Raw genomic sequence first — 26,587 nt, forward strand, 5'->3', positions numbered from 1 at the left:
GTTGACAAGATCACATGCCTATATATAGTAGGTATAATGGGCATAACATCGTGCATGAAAATGCTCTCTAAGCCAAGTCTATCTGCGGTCGCAAGACAACAAGGAACACCTACTATAGGACACGCCCACTCAGAGTAACGCCCCTGTAAATATGACAAAGACTAACTTTTAAATTGTCACATAGAGTATCATATTATTAAACCGAAGATATAAATGGTGAAATTAAACATTTCTCTATTTTGTTTTCTCCAGTTAGTTTACAAGCTAAACGGTTAGCCTATTAGCTTAGCATACTAGGCGATTAGCCTGCTAGCTACACAGTGGTACAGCTTCTCCTCTTCATCTTCATCACGTTTCTCCTCACTGTCGCCACCGCTGTATGATTGTACTTTAAAATACTGTATTTTAAATAATTTTACAAGCTTTTCATGTTTTAATCTTTGTGGTTAGGTAATGGTTAAGTTAAGTGGCAGGGAATGGTGTAGGTTAAGGATTGCTGCGGGACACCAACTAAACACAACAAACACAGTGTATGAATGTGACATTCAACTGTTGCAAGACTTCAGCAATTCGCCAGTTATTTTTAAGGGGGCGGGACTTGTAGTGGGCGTGTTTTGTAGTAGTCTTGCTGTTAGGGTTGCCACTTTTGAAGTTTTAAAATGGGGGGGGGGGGGGGGTCACGGCCCCTAACCACATCCTCCACAGTTTTAGCAATAAATGCGTTGAGTTAATATGCGTTATTAATTAAAATGTTATATCCTTTCTTATATGCTAAAATGAGAACTTTCCTGACCCATGACTAATAAAAAAAAAAAAAAAACATTTATATGTTAAAAATATATTTATTTAAATTTTTTGGATTATTTGTTTTCTTTATCTTATGTATACATTTTGGATGGTTTATACATATTTTAGATTTTTTTTTATAATTTTTTTTCCTTCACCTGTACTTGTCTTTATGACTATATTCATACATTGTTTGATCTTATTGAACATTTATATAGAAAAAACTCCAAAGTTTTACCACCATTTGTGGACTTTTCAGACGATCCCTTACCACACCCTCCACAGCATTAGCACGTTTTAGCACAATGTGTGGACTTTTCGGACGGTCCCTTACCCACCATAGGCAAATTTTCCAACTTATATCAATGTTAATTTTGCGGTCTGGAACGATTTCAACGTGACGCCATCTGACTGGCTTAAATACGGGACAAATCGCATCCCGTGTTGATTCAATACGGGACACATCATTTTATCTTTAAATACGGGACGATCATGTATTTTACAGGATGGGTGGCAACCCTACTTGCAGTGAAGGATGTAGGGGAGTGAGCTCCAAACCGCCAGCATAGACATACAGAGCCCATCCTAACCCTTACCCTAAACCTAGTCTCAGCCTAAGACGGCATGCCCAAAGACTGCCCACAGGCCGTGCACTACTTGCCGTTTAGTCTGGCTATGTGAGACTACCCTAACTGTGGGTGGAATTTCTGCCCCCTTTTGGAGTGGACCCAATCCCCTTCTGGAGTAACCCTGTCCTCTTTTGGAGTTTTACGCCCCTGTTCGGAGATCTCTGGGCTGCAGCAATACCTACTTGGTCTGGCAGGACGCAGACAGACCTTCTCCTCAAGGCAGGCCTATCTGTTTTTCTCTAAAGTATATACTGCCAACTAGTGGCTAAATCATGTACTACCACACTTTGTGCAGTGTGAATGAATCATCTTCTTAGGTAAATAAATGCTTTAACAGTGTTAAATATATGAATCTCTAGCATTGACAGCTGAAGGGTGTGGACCAAGTAGCTCTAAAATACAGTGCGGGCAGGAGACTGGTTTGTATAACAGCAACATCGCCGCCTACTGTACAGGGGGTGAAATAATGTTTTGTTTCATTTTTTACAGACTCAAGTGTGAATAGAATTTACGTTGGTAGTTAGTCTCGAAAATCATCACAGATTTGGTGTGAACAGGCCTTACCCTCAAGTCACTCAAGACACAGAACTTTCTTTTTGGAACACAATGTCCAGGCTGCTATTTTCCTTAGACATACGACACTTTATTGCCATTACAATGGAAGTAAATGGTGACTAGCTGTCAAACAAAGTCCCATTGTCTTATGTGCTAAATTTCAAGTTTTCTGAAAACATACTATTGCTTCATGTGAGAAACTGATCAAAGTTGTTATTCACTGATAGTAGTGCCTTCCACTGTATTAGCTCTCAAATCTCATTCACACTTTTGCAAGTTCAAACATAACGTGTTCACCATACACCACAAAAAAATTGTTGTTTACACAGCTGTAACATTATGGTGAGTATATGATGAATTTTATTTTTTGGGTGATTATTTCAACTATGACTATTAATCAGCAACATAAAATTGGTTTATATTATACTATATGAGAACACTTATTTCACTGATGATTTCATTTATTGTGCAGAATCTTTTGAATGTTTTTGAAACCAAAACTGATCCATTCTTAGTCAAACATAAGTTAACAGGTGCTAAACAGCTCCTGCTATAGTACATCACCAATAAGGACAAACTGAATGTCCACAAGCATTCACACATATCTCAATGCAACAGTTACCAGCTTCTCAAGTCACCATTAAAAAAATAACAAACTACTTATCGGTATACCACTACAATGTAAAAGACAAAGATCCAAAAGTTTAGCAAATTGTTCAAATGACATTTTCAACACTGGTTATGAGGCGTGTGAGTCTGTGAGGTTTATGTAAATCAGTAATACTGCATGTTTGACTACTGCATACTTGTGAATTCACATGTATGTAAACTGCAGGTTCTATCACAGCGAGAGTGTGTTTTTGTTGAACTGGATTTCGGCTTTCTGATTTTACGTTCATCACTACTAGTATTTGTAGTCTGGAAACACACGGTGACATAAAAGGACAGTTCACACAAACATAAAATGTCATCATTTACTCACCCTCATGTCGTTCCAACCCCGTTTTACTTTATTTGATCTGTGACAAAAATACAAAAAGAGAATGTTAGGGACTGACAACCTTTTTACCCATACAATGAAAGTGAATGGTGAATGAGGTTGTCAGTCCCTAACATTCTGACTAATATCTCGCATTGTCTTCCACAGAAGAAAGTCATACAGTTTTGGAACAACATAGAGTAAATTATCATAATTTAATTTTTTTTTTGTGAACTATCCCTTTAATGCAGATTAAAAAATACAAAACATATATATAAAAAAAAAAAAAAAAAAATGTGGCACATCATCATGCACAACCCACACACACAAGAAGTCCAGCCTTATCATATAAAGCGACTGACACTTTCACATCAACATATCAATAATACGAGAACATCAACAATCAGAAAGAGAAGGAAACATTACGAACATGTATAATATGATAACAGTATTACGTCAGTCGTAATAGTGTAAAGAAACATATAAAAATACAAAAATAGTACGGCTACAATATGAAGGTATGAGATACACAGACCACAGCTGCAAACGTAATGTCAAAATCCCTTGTCTGTACTGATAAGGTAGTTGCCTTAAATTGCAAGTAACAAAAAATGGTTTCCCTTCATTTAGCAAATACTTTCCGTGGGTTTGGCCTGATACTAAAACTCCCATACATACACACACAACATTCTTTAACAATCTGAAAAGTAACATCAGTTCTAGCATAAACATAAGCTGAAAACAGCTTAAATCAGCCTAAGATTCTTTGCTGGTCTCCCAGTTTGGTAAAACTGGTGCTCCGCTGAGAAGTTGGGTTATCTTCCAGCCTGACCAGTGGTGCATAAAACCCTCTCTAAAACCAGTCAACAGACCAGCCTGACCAGGCTGGGAGACCAACTAAGACCAGCAGGGATATGTGATATGATCTCACTATAATGGCAGGAACTGATTAAAGCTGATCTGACACATATTGAGTTTTGTTGTCCTTTAAAGCTGCGTTTCCCATCATTTTTTCATTGGTGATTAACCATACATGTCCACCCTTAAGTATTCTCATAAGCACGGCAATGGAATAGAGAACAATACTACTTTCACCTGTTAAAAATGAAGTGCAACACTGTATGATGAAGACATGTGTATCCTACCAGCACACATACTCAAAAAATATCATGCAAACATCAATTATTGATGACATGATTTTTCAGGTTTACAGTACATGTTGTCAGTGACACTTAATACAGAGTAAACAGATTTAATACTGTTTTCCTCTTTTTTCCTCATGCTAATATCTAATTGTACATAAAAAAAACAGGCCAAACCACTAAAGCTTTCACATTGTCCTGAAAGCAAAATCAACATTCACACACACACACACACACATACACACACACACACACACACACACACACACACAAAGTAACAATTACAAAGTCAAGTTTCTCTTCGGACTTACTCCAAATTGAGTGCTTCTATGAAACAAATACAAAGATTGAGTGATAAAAAGAACACTGATAGAAGAAAACATTAAGTAAGGGCTAAGTTTGACTTAAATGCTTCACCGCTCCAAAATTAAAATTAGGGAAACATTCTAAGCGCAATTTCTCTGTTTTCTTTTTTTACCCCATTTCCATTTGAAACTTAAGTACCTGAAGTGCAATGAGGTGCTTTTGGACTGCAGATCACAGGTACCTTGCTGGATCCTGGTACACAGATTTATGGATCTTGTAGTTTGGCTGAAGGTTTGGTGAGAGACGATGATACTACTGAAAAACCTCCAATCCTTTTCAGGACTAAACTTGTTTGTGGTACTTAAATGCAGGCTGTTGAGGGTCTGGAGTGCTTTTGTTGGGTATTAACAGGGGCTTTGATTTAAGAACTTCCCGATGACCGAAGGTCTTCTTTTTGTTTGTTTATTTTATGATTCTTTGACAGTCTGTTTCAAGGTTATCTGGGTTTAGCTTCATCAATTTTGAATTGTTTCATGTTCAAGATGCTGGCAAAATTCATTTATATCATTTCTCCCATAAATGATGAAAGTGACTAAAAGAAGATATCGTTCCCTTTATCTCCCATCTCTTTTTTTTCTTTCGCACTGTTTCAATCTTTCATTCTGAGCTCTTTCCATTTTCTTCTCTGGAATCATTAAAACTCTTCCACTTAACACATCACACATTCTCTTTACTGTGTTGGTGGCACAGGGGCATTTGGATAGAGAGAATCCCCAGGTAGTGATGTGCTGGAATCTGAAGGGGGGGGGGGGGGGTTGGGGCAGAACAAAAATATATAAGACACTGTGTGTGTTTACACCACACAAGAATTTGATTTACTATTAAAGGAAGCAAATGCAATATAATAGAAACTCTTTTGGAAACTGTATGAACAGCATTGATGCATTAGGAGGATGCATTGATATGACAATGAAAATTTGGTAACACTTTACAATAAGGTTCCATTCATTAACATTAGTTAATGCATTAGATATCATGAACTAAAAATGAACACTTTAATTTTTACAGCATTTATTTATATTTGTTAAAGGGATAGTTCACCCAAAAATTATAATTCTTTCATCATTTACTCACCCTCATGCCATCCCAGATGTGTATGACTTTCTATCTTCTGCTGAACACAAACAAAGATTTTTAGAAGAACATCTAAGCACTGTTGGTCCATTCAATGCAAGTGAATGGTGGCCAAATCTTTATAGCTCCAAAAAGGACATAAAGGCAGCAAGTAATCTATATGACTCCAGTGGTTAAATGCATGTCTTCTGAAGCAATATGATAGGTGTGGTTGAGAAACAGATACAAATTTAATTCCTTTTATCCCATAAATTCTCCTCCCTCCCCAGTAGGTGGCGATATGCATGAAGAATGCAAATTGCCAAAACCAAAAGAAGATAAATGTGTAGTGAAAGTGGAGATTTATAGTAAAAAAAAGGACTTAAATATTGATCTGTTTTTACCCACACCTATCACATAATTTCATAGGACATGGATTAACTGGAGACATATGGATTAATTTTATGCTGCCTTTATGTGCATTTGTACCTTCACATTTCTGGCCACCATTCACTTGCATTGAATGCACCTACAGAGCTGAGATATTCTTCTAAAAATCTTTGTTTGTGTTCAGCAGATAAAAGAAAGTCATATACATCTGGGGTGGCATGAGTAAATACTGAAAGAATTTTCATTTTAGGGTGAATGTTAGTTAATAAAAATTAAATTGCTTATTGTTAGTTCATAGTACAACTTTGTATTGCTATATGTTGAAATTAACATTAACCAAGATTAATAAATTTTTAATTCACGTTAACTAATGTTGTTAACTTATGTTAACAAATGGAACCTTATTGTAAAGTGTTACTGAAAACTCAATGCATCAAATGGAATGGAATTTAATAATAAATTATAATTACGGTAATAATGTAATAACACCCAAAGTGTTATGTGCTCATTGTTTTCTACAATAAAACTTTGTACTTATTTTCAAACATAAAATTAATCATACCAAAATAATTGAAACATAATCAAATTGAAATTGAATTGTCAGAGTAATGGAGACTCCAAATAAAATGGTATACATCCATAATGTGTATGTGTGTATGTCATTACCGTGCCCTGCTCCAGCCTGTGCATTGGTGGGGGGAGAACAGTGAGAGGCAGGAGGAGCTTCATTTTGGGCATTAGATGTGTTTGCGGGGGCAGGGCTTGATGTTGCGGGCGGGGCAGAGGCATTGGGGACAGGCTGGTGGGGTACACATTGAACACTAGCTGGTTGGTTGCTAGGCTGGTTACTATTGTGCTGGTGATGGATATGCTGGAAGTGTTGCTGCCGGGCTCTCATCTCCGCATACTTCAACTGCTCCATGTGGAACGACTGACGATCAGCAAGAAGCTGCTGCCTCTGATACTCCAGCTTTAAACGCATTATACATAAATACATATTAATTTCTAGTTAAAGGGATAGTTAATCAAAAATGAAAATTGTGCTATCATTTACTCACCCTCATGTTGTTCCAAACCTGTATGATTGCTTTTCTTTTATGAAACACAAAAGGGGATAAGCTCCTTTTTCTTACAATTAAAGTCACAGGGGACTGAGTCTGTCAAGCTCCAAAAAGAGCAATAAAAGTAACATAAAAGTAGTCCATACGACTTGGGTGCTATATTTCAAGTCTTCTAAAGCCAGACGACAGCTTGTATGAAGACAGAAATTTAAATCTTGATAAAAATTTGCTTTTGAAAACTTATAAAATTGAATATGAATAAAAGAGTTAGAGTAGCTCAAAGAAGATGAAACATAGCACACAATTCATATGGATTACTTTTATGGTGCTTTTTTGAAGCTTTAAAGCCCCTTGGTCACAGTCTGCATTCCTTGTTTGGAAAACACCAGAATGGGCATTCTGCTAAATATTTCCTTTTCTGCTGCACTGAAGAAATAAAATCAAACAGGTTTTGAAAGACATGAAGATGAACGATTCCTTTAGGCAACATATTTACAAAACTTGTGGTATAATTTCAAGATCCAGAGGGACCACTGAACCTATAGTAAGCTTTTAACTAAATAACCAAAACTGCCTTACCGCCTCTCTCTCTCTGTCCATGATGGTCTCCAACTCTTCAAAATGTCTGAGTTTGATCTCCAGTTTCTTCATCTGGGTCTCCACCAGCAGAGCCACCAGAGACTTGATCTTCCTCTCCTCTACTGCAGCCAAGTGCTGAAAGGAAGGGAATCAAATAGGACAGAGTTCCAGGGTTAATTGGAAAGAAAGTTATTGGTTTGCCCACTGTGATTTTACTCATTCACTCACCTTCGCTTTCACAGCAGCAGCAGCGAGAGCAGAGGCAGCAGCAGTGGCCAGGTTTCCCTCTCCTACATCTCTCTCCACCTTTGCTTTCTTCTCTCCCTCGCTCTCTCCATCCCTCTGACCCTCTTCTGGTCCCTCCTTCCGCTCTTTCTCCTTCTCGCTGTCACCTACAGGAATCCAAAACAGATTAGGTAAGCATGTAACCTCATCTACCATCTTCTGTTTATGTATATGCACATTTCTACCTATTTTTTTCCTTATTCAAAAATACTTTAAGGATTTGACTTCTGTATGTAACCACTCAAAGTCAAAACAAGGAGTAAGTCTGCATCAGCGCTGTGAAACGCACCCATTTCTGAGTCTGCCTTCTCTGTCTCTCTCTCTGTCTCCCCTTCTCTTGCTCTCTCTTCCTCTTTCCTGACATTCTCTCCTTGTTTCTCTTCCTCCTCGCTTGGTCCATCTTTGCTCTCCTAAAACAGAAACAGGAATAACACATCTGTCAATATTAAGCTAACCAGTCAAAATATATGTAAATGTGGGAGGTCTTGAGTAAACGTATGTATCTTGTTGACATCAGAATGTTCGGATGGAATCATTTTTACAGCTTGTTTCGATAAACAGCTTTTTTGGAGGTCTGAAATACAGTATGCTTTCTAGCAACTTTTACTTTAAAAAATCAAGGAAAATAAAATTTCTCAAGACATGAATACTGTATTGTTCTGTTTACACACCTTTACCTTATCTCTCTTATCCTGGCTGGATTGAGCCTCACTGCTCTTACTCTCTTCACTGCCCTCCTCAGCTGAAAAACAAACATACACAAAATACACAGTTAGGTTCTCTCTCACTACAGTTCTAGAAGTGTCAGTAAAAGTGAAAATGTATGTGTGTGTGTGTGTGTTACCGGGTTTGTCAGAATCCTCAAGGCTGGTGCCTGCGATGCCGCTCCCCTCCAGGCCGTAGAGAGGGTCCTGCCTTCCGCTGGCTCTGGCCGCCTCCTCCACCCGACGCACATGAGCCTCCACTAGCGCAGCCGGCACCTCCTCCTTCATCCGGGAGAACTCCTCTAAGAAAGAGAGGTGAAATATAATGTTCACACCCCCTTCACATGATGACAGAATTTTGATTTCAGTAGTTTGTATGTTAATGTAATCCTTGAATAGAGGTTGTGGCGAAATGACCTGACCCTCCCTCTCATTATCGTCGCCCCGCCTCTGAGGGCCGTCCTTCAGCCAGGCTCACAATGGGATTGGGTCGGAGAGAGGAGAGGTGCAATTTAATAAGCCTAGTTTGGGAAGTGGATGATGAGGCACAACTGATGTGAATATAACCTCATCACCGCCACAATAAAAACGTAGAGCACACCTCTCCTCAAAGAGCCGGCTTCTTTCTCCTTGTGTGCACATATTGGCAGAGTGGGTGGATCCAGCGCGAGTTAGATGCGTTGCCAGACCCTAGATTGGAGCATGCGTTGCAGCCGACGGGCCAGGATGCCGGGCGGCCCTTCCCCTCACGCACCACGGCCCCAGGGAAGTTGAGCCGCTCTAGGAAGCTGCTGAACCAGGCGCTCCGGATCCAGGAGGGGAGCGTTTAGTGGCCACCGGATCCCGCCCATTATATTTGGATCTTACTCTCTCTCCACTCCCTGCCTTTACATAGCCCCATTCACCACGAGGGCACCAGATTCCCCTTTATTTTGGACGTTTATTTCCCCTTTTCTTTTGCTATTATTTTAAATAAATGCCTCTCCGAGGCCTGACACTACACCCACCATGTTTGTGTATTGCTCACCCCGCCACAAGGTTAAGGCTCAACATGAAATCTAAATACCCCCCTGGACTTTACTTAAATTGAGTTTAGTAATAAATAAATAGACAGAATTGTTGCAGCACTGAGGTAAGCAGCAGTTTATATGCTTACTCGAGCGTTGTGATTGGATGGATTAAATAAACATGCTTTTCCAAACTCCATTTTTGGATAAACTGTTTGGATTTAACTTCTCACCAAGGGCAGATTTAGCTGCAGCAGAGGCCACTCGAGGGTCGACCACAGAGGCCAGGAATGCCACAGTGCTCATGACAGGGTTTCCTGCTTGACTGAACGGGATGGGCTGATAGGCCAGAGGGCCCAGGGAGGAGGAGGTATCCTCCAGGTAGGGGTCTTCGATTGGTAAACGCAGGAAATGGAGGATGCACTCATCCTGTGTGCGGCTGCCCACATGCTCCGATACTTTATTCCAGTCATCCTTATACATCTCTAGACCCTGAAAATAAGGAACAAAGAGGAACTGTTGTTTGTGTGTTTCTGTGCATGTGTGAGAGAAACAGAACGAGAGAGTGAGATGGAGAAAGAAAATGGTATAAACAGTGGGGCCCAAAAGTCTGAGACCACTAGTGAAAATCCTTTTATTTTGCATTTTTTCTAGTCTATTAAAATTTTTTCAGTAACACTTTACAATAAGGTTCTATTTGTTAACATTAGTTAATAACATTAGTTAACATGAACCAACAATCAACAATAATTTAACAGCATTTATTAATATTGGTTGATGTTAATTTTGACATATAGTAATATATTTTTAAAATCAAAAGTTGTATATGTTAACATAGTTAACGCACTTTAAACTAACATGAACTAACATTAACAAAGATATAAAAAAATATATATTGTTCATTGTTCATTCATGGTAACTAATGCATTAACTAATGTTAATGAATGGAACCTTATTGTAAAGTGTTACCCATTTTTCATTACAAATCATCTTGTCAGCACTGAATTGAATTTCAGAATAGCTTCAAAATAGTAACTGATATGTTTCCATTTTGCTTTTAAAGACAGCATGCACTCAAGTTGGCATTAACTTTACAAGTTTATGCAGAACCTGATAAACCGTGGCATCCAGTATGATCTGAGAATGTTCCAAAGAGCATCTTGATATCTTACCTTTAGTAAAAATTAGTCAACACGGTCAATGTCACAATTTGATTGGTAAATAAGTCTCAGAATTTTGGACCCTACTGTATGATCATGTGTTACCTCCAACAACAGTAGTGTCTCCTGATCAGTCCATTCCCGAGTGGCACTGGCTGCATTTTTCTGTGGAATGAGAGAAGAAGTTTCTCAATCTCTCTCATAGAATTCTCATTACACATTCTTACACATCTACTGTAAGTCACAGATTGGGTGGCTCTTACTTTAGCTGGGCCGCTCTTCTTGCTGTACACATCTGTCCTCAGCCCAAAATTTTGCAGGTCGGCTGGTTTGTCCTTCACTTTGTCAGGGAATGAGAGCATATGCTGAGAGGATGAAGTCTAAAGGGGTCGAAAAGAAGAACACAGCTTAGATAGCCAATAATGTGAATAACGTCTATAGTTGAAGGGGACGTGTATACTTAAAGTGCTGTTAACTGTCGTAGCAGCAAAATAGACAGTGTTTGTCTGTGCTGGCCTTCAAAGGCAAAACAATAACTACATATTTTGTCAAAATTAAGGTCTGAAATCAGGTCTCTTTGTGCCTTTCTAAGATAATATGGCTGTGTTTCAAAAAGCTGCCAACCTAGACAGCTCACCTAGGTTTTAGGGCAAATCTGATTTTCAGTCTGTACGTACCTGGGATGCTTTAGGCTGTAGTGGTACCAGACTTGAAGGAGTGTCTGCCAGCACATGAAAGTGTGAGGTGGGTGGAGGTCCCATGGGTGTGGGCCGGCTCTCTGAATCCACCTGATAGTTAATCAAGCCCCACTGCTCCAGAAATGCATGGACCCTGTTACACACACACACACACACACACACACACACTTTTACAGTCAGAGTATACACTCACTGAGCACTTTATTAGGAACACCTGTACACCTATTTATTCATGTGATTATCTAATCAGCCAACCAATATCTGCAGCAAATCATGCAGATACAGATCAGGAGCTTCAGGTAATGTTCACATCAACCATCAGAATGGAGAAAAAATGTGATCTCAGTAATTTGACCTTGGCATAATTGTTGGTACAGTATTTCTGTAATTGCTGATCTCCTGGGATTTTCAAGCACAACAGTCTTTGGCATTTACTCAGAATGGTGCCAAAAACAAAAAACATCCAGTGAGCGGCAGTTCTGCAGATGGAAAAGCCTTGTTGATGAGAGAGGTCAATGGAGAATGGCCAGACTGGTTCGAGCTGACAGAAAGGCTATGGTAACTCAGACAACCACTCTGTAAAATCGTAGTGAGCAGAATAGCATCTCAGAATGCACAACATATTGAACCTTGAGGTGGATGGGCTACAATAGCAGAAGACCACGTCGGGTTCCACTTTATTAGGACCATAGTGTTCCTAATAATGTGCTTAGTGGGTGTATACACATAAGTAGGGATGTCATTAAATATCGTTATATACTGTATATTATTAATTGACACGTTATTTTATTTATACATTTTTGAGGCATCGATAAACGTATTAACATCTGCCGACATTTAAATTGGAAGCCTAATTGGTGTTCTTTCAATTCACTGCCAGTTGCATTCCATTCAATTTAGTCTGATGTAATAGCTTTGGGAGACAACAAGGGGGCGAAATAAAATTTACTGAAGCCGGTCGCAGAATGGACAAGGGACAGATCACACACACGCATTGCAAGCTGATGGCAGTCTAAAGTTATGAAGGTTTTTGTACTTTTTCAAGATTTTACAAAGAGACGTTGATGAGTTTGCAGGTTAGTGTATGAAACTGGTGTAACTGCGCAAACTGAACGATTAGAAATGGCAAAGTTTTTTTTAATGCAATTTTTCCTGTATGTAGCATTGAATAGGTCTTTCATTTAAGCTGTCAAATCACAAAAAGATGTACTTGTAACAGAAAATACATTGTGTAAGCCCTATGAAAGATACTTTTACACAATATATCATCCAGTAATGACTAGAGTTAATAATCTATGTCCTTTGACAATAATTTGGGTTGAATTTAATGGGAAACTATGCGAGTTAAGCTCCGCTGCACTGCAGAATTTTTAAAAGCCACCAGAGAAGGTGAGCAACGAGCAGCCCTATTTATATCTGAAAAATATCCTGATATATCGATAATCATCTGGAAAATCTTCCGATTATCGATACGTGAAAACGGCATCGATCCCAAATCTAGTCATAAAATAACAGAAGAATATGACAAATACAATATTCAAATGGCTGCCTATAGACAACACTTTATTCAAAGAGATGTTTCAGAGCTGTAATTCTCCTTCCAAACCTCATTATGGCACAAACATCTCCAGCTAGGTTCCTACGGCAAGCTGTGGAGGTCAAATACTCCTGTGGGTTCAGTCGGTAAGTGTCGATCATGAAGTTACGGTAAGCAAGGTAACTGCAACAGACAACAGAGGAGTGAAGAGATGAATCGGGTTGGATAAAGGATGGAACTCTTGTAAAGATACAGTATAACATGAGATTTATGAGGGTCAAAAAATTTCAAGTGCTTGAATATACTTACATTTCAGGAGTCTTTGATTTGTTCTTCCCATTGAAAAACTCAGGCAGAGCTCTGCGCTCTATGGCATGGACACTAAAGAGAGTCAGCAATGTAGGAAGTAGGATCAACAATCTTGTTGGTCTTGAAACAACATTACTATCAACCATTCAGATTGTATAATTAGGTTAGGTTCATTTGGGCAAGAACAATATTCTTATCAACATGTAATTTTCCTTATTTTAGGGGTAGGTAATGAATAAGGTTAATATTTGCCTTAGGGTTTAGCTTTTAATTGTTAATAGGAATTTTATTCCACGACCAACTCTGGATGATACAGAAACATGCCCAACTTGGCAAAATCACAGTCAACGGATAGACTATTGTTATAGTGCAAAGGGACAATTGTGTATAGCTACACTACCTGTTGTAGTCAAACCAAGCAGCATAGCTAGGGATAATGATATGATGAGTCTGTTCAGTGACATTATCCTCATGGAGATCTGAACCCTTCACTGGCTCTCCCTTTACACTGGGGGAACCCTCTTCTTCCTCCTAAATCCACAAACACAGAAAGAATGGTAAGATACAGCCATCTGCACAGGGCACAGAGATAAAACAAAACAAAACAGTTATTAGCAAAAATAAAATGTAAAACTGAATTTAACTAATGCCATACCTTTCCAACAGTCTCCATTGACTCATCCTCTTGTTCATCTAAATGTGACAGACAGAGGGAGAGAAAGAAAAAGAAAAGAAAATCAGATTGGGTTAAGTCTTTACATACTTAGGTTTATGTTACAGAGGAAACACAAAGTGTAAAGCGAAAAGGTGAAGAGTGTAATGTCGATATCTAGCTCAACCAATGGCATGATTTTGGGCCAGGACTATCTCTAGTCTGTCTTAAATATAGCAGACAGGTGATTGGAGGAGTGTTTGGGACACCTGTTTGGGAACAGTCTTTATTTTTGTAAATCTGAATAGTAGTAAATGGAGCAGAAATTACACACTTCACCTTCAAAGTTAGTCCGCATGACGGGTGTGTTAGAGACAGACACTATCCTAAAGACATACCCAGATCAGTCATAGTGCCTCCTTTCACTGGAGTGGAATCTGAGTCCTTCTTAGTCACTACACACATAAAAATGTCACGATTACACATGATTTTTATCATTGTTAGATAAAAAGAATGCTAGATGTGAGTGAATCTACCTGTTTTAGGTAGTGTCGCTTCCTCCACTGCAGGTACAGGTGACGGTTCATCTAGTTCTTTTGTTAGATCTTCCTGTTCTTCCTCTCTCTGTCCTCGCTTGGACTTAGTGTAAGGAGTAGTGGGCCTTAAACGTACAGTTTCTAGGTCAGTATAGAGACACCCTGTATAATAACCCTGTATTATAACTAGCTGGATTTTTAATGATGTAACTTTAATTTGTATGTACTGTAAATTAGAGTTTAATACCCTTTCTTAGTGTTTTTCTTCTTGCTCTCCTGTGGTGGAGGGGTAGGTGATGGAGATGGGGAGCGTTTCCTCTTTTTGGCACTGCTGGATTTTTTATCCCTCCTTTCATCTGGAGCGCTTACTTCATCTGTGAGAGTCTTTGCTGAAATTCTCTTCCTCCTTGGTCCCCCTTCCCCCACCTCATAATCTTCTTCATTCATCCACTCATTAAACTGGTCCAGATCCAGAATCCACTTGGCATGAACCTACAAACATACAAATTTACAATCAGTTGATATACTAAATTTCGTAGAAAACCCTTAACAAATCAACGTAAAATAGTAACAAAACATTTAGAGCAGTGATATTGTAAGTTGACATGAGAGACACAGAATACATACAGTTGTCATGACATTGTACTATAAAAACATACTGTAAGTTTCAGTATTCAAAACTTCCTCCTCAATACAAAAAGAGCATTTATTTAAACCAAGCTGCAAAAACAGCTTGTTTGGATTTTACCTACTTTGTAACATCATACAGTTGAATACATCAGCACGTGACTGCCTCCACAGCAAGACATCAACGCCTACTCTTACATCATCACACCCTTGGCCCGCACACTGGCGCTCAGCCAGAAAGGTGAAGAGGAGAGAACAAGATAGATGGGCCTAATATTCCTGCACACCAAAGGGGACTTACACAGGACACCTTCTTGTGCCCATCTGGACTATTTTAAAACTTATTTCAACATAAACATGCATCTCTGCTTTGGCCTTTGTTATAGCATCCCAACATCAAGAAATAGTGACTGAAGTTTAAAAAGTTCCTGATCGCATCAGTGCAGGATAATATGTGTGTGCGTCATGTTTCACCGTGGACTGTATTATGTGTGTTCAGCATATTTCAGCATGGATTTTATGTGTGTTCAGCTCATTTCAGCATGTATTATTAGGGATGCACCGATATGGAATTTCTGGGCCAGTACCGATAATTCACAGCCCAACGTGGCTGACACCGATAACCAATATATATTTTAAAAAGTTTAAAAATTTTTTAACATGGAACTGCTAGCTAATTCATTAAGCTTCTCATTTGAGAAATATGTGTCATTTAAAAGCTTGGAATTTGGACTTGCAGCTATTTAAAGTTTGGCAGATGTAACATGAACCAGAAATGTGCCTATATTACAGATAAATGCTGATAAGGAATGACAAACAAATTACAATTTGCATAAATTGTATGGTGCCCATTTATATGAGGGTAAGGTAATCCTGATGACTCACTAACAGAGAGATGATTTAATGCATGAATCCAAAATGAGGCTATAAACTGCATGTAATGAACACTAAACAACAAAACACACAATACAAACCCTAATCTCTTGATACATGGTGTAATATTTATGCTAGCAGCCAGACTGCGAGTGCAGTGGTGGTTTGTGTGTGTTATGGAAGTGTCTCATTCAAAGATGCTTGTTACAGTGCTCATCTGTAACAGTTCCACTATTTAACTTATGAACTGTGAATACAACAATCATAATGGAAATAGGTAACATTATACAGATTGAATAGTCATGAGTCATAACGTTACAAAAGTCTCAACTCGTAAATTACATCAAGCACATTCGTTTCACTCACAAACTAGTGTTTTTAGCTATCTCGAGTCACTCTATAAAGATTATTTCAATATAATCGTACTGTCTTAGGTTGTGTTTGGACTTGTTTTAAACACAATGCTTTGCTGTAAGTAACAATGTGCTATTTCCCACATTCTGTTTATGTTTCATTAAGTAATACGCAAAAACGATTGCCCCCAAGTAACATACTGTACATGCATGTTTTGCCGCGTTTTTGTTTATTACCTAATAAAACAAACAGAATATGGAAAATGGCATGTCGTTACTAACAGCAGATGACTAAAACCAGCCCTAAAACAACTTAACAAGGTGCAGAGATGTTGAAATATTCCTCACAGAGCAACATGAGCTTGTCTTTCACTCACAGAGAGACGTGGTCTTTGAGGCTGCCCGAGTCCCTGCCTGAAGACGCCACAGGCAGTCAGAGATTCTCAGCCGCAAGCAAATAAACCCTAACACATTATCGGCGAAAATATCGGCGGTAATTACACTGGCAGCCAAAAGTTTGGAATAATGTACAGATTTTGCTGTTTCGGAAGGAAATTGGTACTTTAATTCACCAAAGTGGCATTCAACTGATCACAAAGTATAGTCAGGACTTTACTGATGTAAAAAAAAACAGCACCATCACTATTTGAAAAAAGTCATTTTTGATCAAATCTAGACAGGCCCCATTTCCAGCAGCCATCACTCCAACACCTTATCCTTGAATAATCATGCTAAATTACTAATTTGGTACTAGAAAATCACTTGCCATTATATCAAACACAGTTGAAAGATATTTGGTTCGTTAAATGAAGCTTAACATTGTCTTTGTGTTTGTGTTTGTTTTTGAGTTGCCACAGTATGCAATAGACGTGCATATCTTAAGGTCAATATTAGGTCAGAAATGGCAAAAAAGAAACAGCTTTCTCTAGAAACTCGTCAGTCAATCATTGTTTTGAGGAATGAAGGCTATACAATGCTTGAAATTGCCAAAAAACTGAAGATTTCATAAAAATGTGTACACTACAGTCTTTAAAGACAAAGGACAACTGGCTCTAACAAGGACAGAAAGAGATGTGGAAGGCTAGATGTACAACTAAACAAGAGGATAAGTACAGCAGAGTTTCTAGTTTGAGAAATAGACGCCTCACATGTCCTCAGCTGACAGCTTCATTGAATTCTACCAGCTCAACATCAGTTTCATGTACAACAGTAAAGAGTAGACTCAGGGGTGCAGGCGTTATGGGAAGAATTGCAAAGAAAAAGCCACTTTTGAAACAGAAAAACAAAAAGAAAAGGTTAGAGTGGGCAAAGAAACACAGACATTGGACAACAGATAATTGGAGAAGAGTGTTGTGGATCTTAACCCCATTGAGATTTTGTGGGATCAGCTAGACTGGTAGGTGCATGAGAAGTGCCCGACAACACAGCCACATCTATGGCAAGTGCTACAGGAAGCGTGGGGTGAAATGTCACCTGAGAATCTGGACAAACTGACAGCTAGAATGCCAAGGATCTGCAAAGCTGTCATTGCTGCACGTGGAGGATTTTTTGATGAGAACTCTTTGAAGTAGTTTAAGAAGTTCTGACATTTTTTTTCAAATTGTAGTAGTACGTTTTCATGTTATTACTGTACTGACTATACATTGTGATCAGCTGAATGCCACTTTGGTGAATTTCCATAAGAGCAAAATCTGTACATTATTCCAAACTTTTGGCTGCCAGTGTATATTGTCGGTGAGATAATAAAATTGAGATTTTCCCGGGTTTTTGTTCAATAATATATCGGCGGCCGATATATTATTCCCTATAATACATCCCAATATATTATATGTGTTTTCGGCTCATATGAGTGGATCGCTTGTAAACCAGTCACAATATGATTCAAGCTTTGCAAAGGAACTGTTATTAAAAGATAACAGTAAGTAACCAATTCCATTCATGAATGTTTCATATGTCATGACTGTTTGATATTTATAGTTTATGGTGCTGCAGTGCTTGAGTGAACAGTTTGATACATTTGGATGCAATGTGTTGGGTGTACATTGCGTGTAAACCCTGCAATTTTTATTAACCCTGGTTTATTCTCTTTCATTAGAGTTTCAAATATATATGACTGTATTTAAAGGGGCTGCACAATGTTAGCCAATAATAAAAGTGGGCATTTATATTGAAGTATAAAGGAGATGCCAACCAAACCAAACGTTTCAGACAGAGGGCCAGAGACAGCAGACTGTTTTGGTGCAAAAAAAACTTTACTAACATTATAAGTGGACCTCAGGGATAATATCAGAATGATAAAAAAAAAGATGATACCATGACCCCTTTAATATACACTCACTCACTGGCTGATGCCTGTAGTCTTAAAGAGACAGTACCGATTTAGCACATCTTCAACATATAAATGTAAATACTTGTAAATAGTATAAATTATGTGTGTAAACAATAAATATGTAACAAAAAATATAAATGCAATATAATATTTGCAATTTCAAGAAATGTATTGATGGAATACACTGCATTTGAAAAACGAATGCTAAAATATGTAAAATTAATATTTTCGAATTGAACCTAGAAGTTACTAGAAGGTTAGATGGTCCCTAAATAATTAACAGCATTAACTGAGAGATCATTTCTTTTACATGTAAGCAAAATGGACATTGTAGCCAAAATATACCCCTATGAATCGATACTGAATCAAATCGAAATCGAATCGAGAGCTTGTAAAAAAGAATTGAATCAGGAAATCTTAACCAAAACCCAGCCCTTTTATGCATATATTAGATTTTTATTATTAATTTAAGTATACAGTATACTGTTAAGCTTTTATTCCAAAAAATTTAGATTAATACAGATTTCTCAATTACCAATCAATAGTCAAAGCTCTAAATGTGTGTGAAACAAAGGAGATAGAAAGAGAGAGAGAGAGAGAGAGAGAGAGAGAGAGAGAGAGGATAAGAGACAGATGGGAGAGAGGTGAAGGGAGGGGGGATTCGAACCTTCCTAGGTTTTTCAGCAGTGGGCAGATCCTCCACAGCAGCCTCTACTTCATTGGCTGGGATCCATGTATCATAACTGCATCATAAACACAGTATATTAATCCTGAATCCACATATACACCTGAAGTTTCTGTGTGTGTATAATATGTGTGTGCATTCGCACCTGTCAGGCCAGTAGCCCCAGTGCAGCAGTATCTGTTTATCTCTCTTCATAACAGGACGAACCCACTCTTCTGAAAACCACAACACACACCAAGTACAACCGATATACAGTATATTAAAAAGTATCTAATTAAAAAGTAAACATGTATGCGGACATGTTTGTACAATGGAGTGAAACTGTGGAAGAACGTACCTTCCTCCAGACTAGAAGGAATAGGCACCGCTACATGAGTGCTGGACAGCTTATCCTCAGTCACAGACCCCTAGACACACAACATTGTGAATATTGCAGTGATTTTAATGCACTTTTTATTTGGCCGGTTAAGATTTCTAAAGACCATGCCAGTGGGCTAGTTTTACATCCTCTGAGATTGAGCCGCAAATCACTCTGAATTGAAATCAATTCAAAACACAGATTCAGCCATTTTTTGGCATCATCACTCAAAGTGTTCACATTTTACGTTTTAATTATTTTATTAAAATAAATGTGAATATTGCTTATTTCAATGTATTGTTAAATTGGTACATATATGTAATAAATCTGCTTATTTAGGCATGTCTACTGTATTTTAGTTCATTTAACAATTTTAATCTTCTTGGCAATAATGGACCAAATTATGGCTCCTCATTCGGTCCAAATAACATCCTTTTAAGTCTTCTCAGAGAACACATGTAAATGTCTAAATATACTGCCCAGCACTTATTAGATGCCCTTTTTACAAATGTACTAATGGTTATAAAAATCTGAAGCAATGAAAAACAATGTCTTTCTCTTTCTCTACCAATCCTGTTAGGTACCTGGTGTCGTTTTATGATGTCCTTCAGTTTTCCGAGCAGCTTGGGCTCTATCTCTGAACTCAGGTAAATCACAGGTCGGGAAAAACAGTTATTCTAAACAGAGAAAGAGCATTTCTGGCATTATTCAATATTTCATCTCACATATGTACATACTAACAAAGCCAACTAGCTTATCAAAAAGTATTCATATGATGTTACTGGGTATGTGAAATAGTGTTTTTGGTACACACCTGTACCAGAGACTTTTCTACAGTCATGAACATCTCAACATTGCGGTCCATTCTTGAAGGGTTCTGGAAGTCAAATCTCCTCCTAATAAATACAGTCGTGTATAATCAACAGAGGAACAGTTGATAAGCATTAAGTATCAACACAGTCACATTTTAAAAATTCACAAGAGGTCCAAAAAGAGCAAAAATGGCAAAAGAAATGGATTGAAAATGGAAATAATGATTAAAAGGACGTTCTATTGCTCTCGCCATTAAAGTTAAGCTGTGGCATAATGCTGATTACCAAAAAAATTTTTTTTTTAATTATTTTATTTTTATCCTTTTCTTTAAAAAAAGCAAACATTGAGGTTGCAATGAGGCACTTACAATGGAAGTGATGGGACCAATTTTTGGGGGGTTTAAAGGCAGAAATGTGAAGCTTATAATTTTATAAAAGCAATTACATTAATTCTTCTGTTAAAACTCCTGTGTTATTTGAGCTGTAAAGTTGTGTAAATTGTCATTTTTGCAGTCGTTTTAGGTTTTTTTGGATTTTATCACGCTATCACAAATTTTTAAGGTAATAAATATTATGCCACAAATGCTGTCGATTGAACCCGTAAATTAACCTTAAGACAACAGAGGAAACTCATTGTTGGCTAAAGGCTGTTCAGTTACTTGGCTGTGTAAAAGTGAATAACTGGTCAATATGGAGCCTGTCAGCTGTATGAAATCACAGTCATGGTTTCTTACAGGGCTATCAGACTGATTAATAATAATTGTTCAGCTGATGTAATAGCACTTCATTTATCAATGCTAAAGTACTTCCACTATACAGGTTTAATACACCAAGTGAAAATGTAAATACAGCAAAATAAACATGACATGCAGAATTTTTTTCTGGAGCATTTGGTCCAATTCACACCATGAAGGAGGCGACTCACGAGTCCCCTGACATCACGGTGTGTCATAAGGTTAAGTGTCAGAGAAACACCACCATCTGACAACCGATGAAACCACTCAAATAAGTGGCAAAACGTGTTTAACGAATGGATGAACAAGTTCACATGTGACTGAATACATTTTAAATGACATTTCATGGTATCCTGAGAAGCTGACGATTATAAACTCATATTAGTTCAGGGGAGAACATACTGTAATCATTTTAGATATTTTGAGCATTTTACCATTTAAAATGTTGAATATTCAGTAAGTTTTCATTAGTATCAATTTAATTGACATTTTTGAACACACAATTTTTTTCAATTTAAATCATAACAATGTAAGAACAAAATAAATAAAAAATTCATGACATGACAGAGGCAAATACATAAGATATAAATCTCAGGCCTACAATTACCAGCAAGAATTTTCATTTCCATACATCAATAAATGACATGCAACATTTCTGATTATATGCTCACCCCAATACCTCATCTTGAGCCAAGTGCCTTCAAAAATGATTCACCCCCTATTGATTATTTCTAATTCTGCTATGATGCCAAAGTGAAATGAAAGATATATTAGATTATTTTTTTTCCTACTCCAGATCAGATCCCTCCCGCTGTCACGTAGTCCAAGGTCTAAACCATGAAACTTGTTAAGATGGAAAAAAAGCCAGAAAGGGTTATAAAAAAGCATTTCAACTTCACCAGGAGAACAACGAAGGCCATTGTAAAAGAATGGGAAAAAAACATGGCACTATTATGATGGGCTGTCCAACAAAATTGAGCAACCGGGCAAGCAGGGAAAATGTCACAGTAGTGACCTAGAGGAAATAGTAGAAACTGTCACTCTTTAGCCATCTCATTGAGATTAGCTAAAGGGTTAGCTAACGGGATGCCACTTCTGAGTACTTTGCTAGAAGCCATGTGACAAGACCTAAAACACTTTGGATGAAAATTCTGAGACAAAGGCTATTTGGCCTGAAAGGAAGGCACTATATTAAAGCAAACCAACTACAGCCCAACATCCAGAAACACCATCCCTACCGTCAAGCGCTGTTTCTCGGCAAGAAGAACTGGAAAGTTGTTGCCATCAAGGATAACAGGGCAAAATGGGTGGAGCCAAATAAAGGCAAACCCTTGAGAAGAATTGAAAAACATTCATTTTCTAGCAAGACAATTATGGATGTGAAAAAATGATCAATTTTCATAATCAACTAGTTGGTCGGTTGTTTAAACGACTAGTCAACTAGTCGGTGTTAAGGATAATAATGTATAATATAGGCTCCGTTATGGCCACTTGACCCCGATCAGATGCATTTCCGAGGGATATACAGACGCAAAGTGCAGCACTTTAACATGGTAACTAATGTATATTCAATAAATATAAAGGCTAAATAACTATAACATTTTATTGCACCAAACTATCAAAGTAAGAACAGTAAGAGATAAGAAAGGCTCCAATAAAGAATGGCACAAAACAGTTTATGCACATCCTGAACGCAGAATGACGTGCTTGCTGCTCAAACAAAGGCGCAGAACTGCAAGACAATATTGCATGTACACATCTAGTTCACGACATACAGCAGTTATCCTTTCTAACTGCAACTATTTATTTAAGCAGTGCCAGACAGAATCAGCAAAAGACTTCAATCTCTCCAAAGCACCTAAAAAATACGGGAACATTACTCACAGCAGAGGATTTAACGCCCGACAGTGATCGTCTTTTAATGTATTGTTGATGCAGCGCTTTGATGGCTGTAACAGCAACGGTGCATAAATGGACTAAACTTAAAGCATTAAAGAGACAAAGCTTCTTCAAGAGGGTTTTACTGTGCTGAGCTGACTATTATTCACTTTTAAGCACAGCAAGCTATCATCACACAAAAACGCTCTCCAAGAAGTTACGTCTCTCAGTTGATTTGAGAATGATGTCTCCCATTAAAACCATCACCACAAAAATATAAATGTTAGTAGTTGACCCCACTAATCGACTAGTCAGTTGTTGGATGACTACTCAATTAGTCGACCACCGTAGCACATCCCTAAAGACAATACATTTATTTTTAAGGGACTAGCTAACTGGAATGGCCCAACTAGAGCCCAGACTTTGCTCCAAAAGAAAATCTGCATCATGACGTGAAAACCACTGCCCACCGACTTGAAAAGTAGTGTTAGAGCTGAACAATTTTACAAATTCTAAATCTGAAGAAACAGAATGAAAAATGATAAGACTTTTTTTCAATGTATTAAAATGTGTGCTGTAAAAGGAGCAAAATACGAGCAAATTGGAGGGGGTGAATACTTTCTGAAAGCATTAATAATAATAATTCCTTACACTTATATATAGCGCTTTTCTAGGCACTCAAAGCGCTTTACATAGTATGGGGGAATCTCCTCAAGTACCACAATGTATGTGTAGTGAGTGAAAAAGAGGGAGAGATTGGAGGGTATTACCATCCTTGATCACTCTTGAACTTGTAGGCTGCCGCCAGAATATGACAAAGAGCTCCACCAGATTTGAAATCCAAAAAACACTTCATCTAAGGGGTGAGAAAAAAGAATCATCAGCACTACACATTTTCTGTGCACTGGTGGTTTGGTGATGATGGCGGTGCATGTGTGATTCTAGTCAATACTAATATGCAAGAAGGCTTGTGTGAGTACCGGTAGCTTAGTGAGGGGAGGGTTGCTGACATGCCGGCCAAACACTTCCTCCTGAAACTGAAGCAGTTGAACCACAAGACTTGACAAAGACTTATTGGTAGGGGGCTCTGCCTGAATATACTATAACACAAAAAGAGACAGAGAAAATTTAGTTTGTCACCATAACAAAAAGGGGCAGAATAAAGAGCCATTTTCGATGCAGACATTTCTATCATGGTCTATCAACTTTTCTCCATAGATTTGTATTTGTAACCATCTATAGATCTGTTTAACAGCGACAATTTTATCACAATTGGCATCTTTTGACATTTAAAACCCAATACATTAAGCTGATATGAAAGCCATTAACTTTAATGAAACAATACTTGTGTCAAGTATGTTTAAAACTATAATAATGTGATTACTTCGGCAATATATAAAGTAGAACTGTCAGAATTAATGCGTAAGTTTACAAAGTTTAACGTGTGTTAATCGCAATTAACACATTTACCATAAATACAGCATAAACACTGGTTGGAAGGGTGTAACCTTTATAATGTGTCTGCCCGGAGTCACTACACTGATGCACACTTCACAACATACTCACAAAAGCGCTTCAGTGAAAAAATAATAGAGAAAGGACCTCTTAACACTATTTGATGTACAAAACAAGCCCAGATGGGACTTGTGATAATAATCAAGTATTTTTCAGCCTATGTAAGACACATTTTAATTACCACAGAAGCATGCCAACTCTTTACTATCACTAAAACTTGTTTTTGTCTGCAAGTGCTTGTCACGTGGAGTTCAAAGCTGCAATTGACGCTGGTGTTGAAACCTTGACGCGAATTATGATCGTGGCTTCATGATTCATGACGTAGGAAAGTGGATAGCCACAGTCTACTGCACGATTAATATTGTGGAGGATGAGAATTTAAGAGATTTAATGCACATTGCAATGAAAATGAATAGTTCTTTTAATTAGTCAACCTCCTAATTAGACTTTGGGAAATGTTTAATAGTACTTGAATTGGTGCTATTTTAGTGCATTTCTATCTTTATACTGTGGAAGGCTTTGTTTGGAAGATGTTAATGAAGCATTATATTGTTAAATATTGTTTTGTTCTCTTTCCTAAGATGGACATTATTGTATTTTGACAGGAAAAGAAGTATATATAGTGTAAAGTTTCAGCACTTTCAAAATCTGCCACTAATCACGGTTAACTCAAATTATGCGATTAACTGTGATTCAAATCAGGACTAATATAAAGGCTATGGTTAATTCTCTGTCAGTATTTTGATTATACTATTAACAGTAATATAATAAGTAATATTTTCCTTATTAATTAATCATACGTTATATAATTCAATAGCCTACTGTATGTTTGTAACCAACGGCATGTTTAAATAAAGTGTTTTATTTGCGGGGAAAGATACGTCTCAATTTCAGCAGGATATATTGTTTCGTTGTATCATGAACAAAGTCAAAGGTTTCAATGTAGCAACCAAAGAGAAAGGAAAAATTCTTCACATCAGACAGTGAATTTTTCATCATTAGTAACACTGCGCGCAAGAGGAATTTGGTTGCACATCTGGATTCGCGCGCTTGCGATGCTAGTACCGCAGTCCCGTTACCAAGCTGGCCTTTCCCTGGATAAGAGAAAAAACCTCATTGAGGCCATTCATAAAAACCTGTTAGACAAGGTCGAATGACTATCATGACGTGAAAACGACACCACATATTGAAGATGAAGCCATGTCTTGGGTGCGTCTTAAGACTTTCCACAAGACGCGCATCCAGCATCTTCTATTGTTCGAGACGCGTCAGACTGTGGATTTAAAACAGCTGGATTTCTCTCCATCTCTTTCCTCCCCTCCCCTCTCCTTTCTGTCTACCCGCCTTATCAGCATGCACTTTCACAAATATCTCAATGATAAACAAATAAACAAATGGTACCTTTTTATAATTCTTGCCCAGCCAAACCCGGACATTGTCGAACTGCGAGACGGTATCAGACGCTTCGAAATATTTTACATTGGGTCCGCCGTCTTTCTTCCGTACCGCCATCTTTGTCTGCGCGAAAGTTTTGCCATCTATCGCCCCCTGGTGTTCATTTGGTTTTGCTGGAAAAGTCGAAAGGATTGGTTGATGGTTTTGAAAAGACCTCCATTGAGGCTCAAATGCTTGGGTTGCGCTTCCGTTACAGCTTTGGAGAAACTTGAGCCAAAATGGCGGACAAAGCTGGACAGAAACAGCCCTTTATCCCACTCTCTCCTCAAATCAGAATCAGAACGATCTTTATTGCCAAGTATGCTTACACATACAAGGAATTTGTCTTGGTGACAGAAGCTTCCAGTGCACAAACAATACAAAACAGCAACAAGATATAGATAATAAATAGAATAAAAATAAAAAGTGAATAGAAAATATAAGTATATATAGAAATACACAATAAGACATTATTATTTAGTATTATTGTAGTAAAATGTATATATATATTTACACACTACCAGTCAAAAGTTTTGAAACACTTGACCGAAATGTTGCTTA

At 37.9% G+C, this 26,587-nt stretch overlaps 1 protein-coding gene across 2 annotated transcripts; it reads right to left on the minus strand.

Moving 5' to 3' along the window:
- Window positions 1-652: 652 nt before the first annotated feature.
- Window positions 653-26,127, minus strand: LOC127446137 (SWI/SNF complex subunit SMARCC2-like). 2 transcript variants are annotated; one of them, XM_051706821.1, is made up of 26 exons: window positions 25,994-26,127; window positions 24,058-24,177; window positions 23,848-23,933; window positions 20,468-20,549; window positions 20,238-20,330; window positions 19,633-19,702; window positions 19,441-19,510; window positions 19,278-19,353; window positions 14,676-14,920; window positions 14,429-14,553; window positions 14,291-14,347; window positions 13,896-13,933; window positions 13,641-13,771; window positions 13,241-13,312; window positions 13,001-13,114; window positions 11,374-11,527; window positions 10,960-11,076; window positions 10,802-10,861; window positions 9,770-10,028; window positions 8,670-8,831; window positions 8,503-8,567; window positions 8,115-8,235; window positions 7,769-7,932; window positions 7,541-7,675; window positions 6,567-6,870; window positions 653-5,192 (listed from the first exon to the last, which is right to left on the minus strand). In XM_051706821.1, exons 1-26 carry the CDS (start codon window positions 26,102-26,104, stop codon window positions 5,128-5,130), a joined length of 3,096 nt encoding a protein of 1,031 aa, XP_051562781.1. In that variant the 5' UTR covers window positions 26,105-26,127; the 3' UTR covers window positions 653-5,127. The 2 variants fall into 2 exon arrangements, with proteins under 2 accessions (XP_051562781.1, XP_051562780.1); XM_051706820.1 differs by having other exon boundaries at window positions 8,497-8,567.
- Between the last annotated feature and the right edge of the window lie 460 nt (window positions 26,128-26,587).

This window comes from Myxocyprinus asiaticus, chromosome 9 (genome assembly GCF_019703515.2).
Source record: "Myxocyprinus asiaticus isolate MX2 ecotype Aquarium Trade chromosome 9, UBuf_Myxa_2, whole genome shotgun sequence".
Lineage (NCBI taxonomy): Eukaryota > Metazoa > Chordata > Actinopteri > Cypriniformes > Catostomidae > Myxocyprinus > Myxocyprinus asiaticus.

What these genes read in the sequence shown, in the direction of transcription:
- LOC127446137 (XM_051706820.1), bottom strand. Translation starts at nt 26,104, where the DNA reads ATGGCGGTACGGAAGAAAGACGGCGGACCCAATGTAAAATATTTCGAA. An exon ending in TTCAAGAGTGATCAAGGATG is followed by an intron (nt 20,550 to 23,847) that starts GTAATACCCTCC and finishes TGTATTTATTAG; the next exon opens with GAGGAGATTTGACTTCCAGA. An exon ending in GATGTTTGTGCCATAATGAG is followed by an intron (nt 11,528 to 13,000) that starts GTTTGGAAGGAG and finishes TGTGTGTAACAG; the next exon opens with GGTCCATGCATTTCTGGAGC.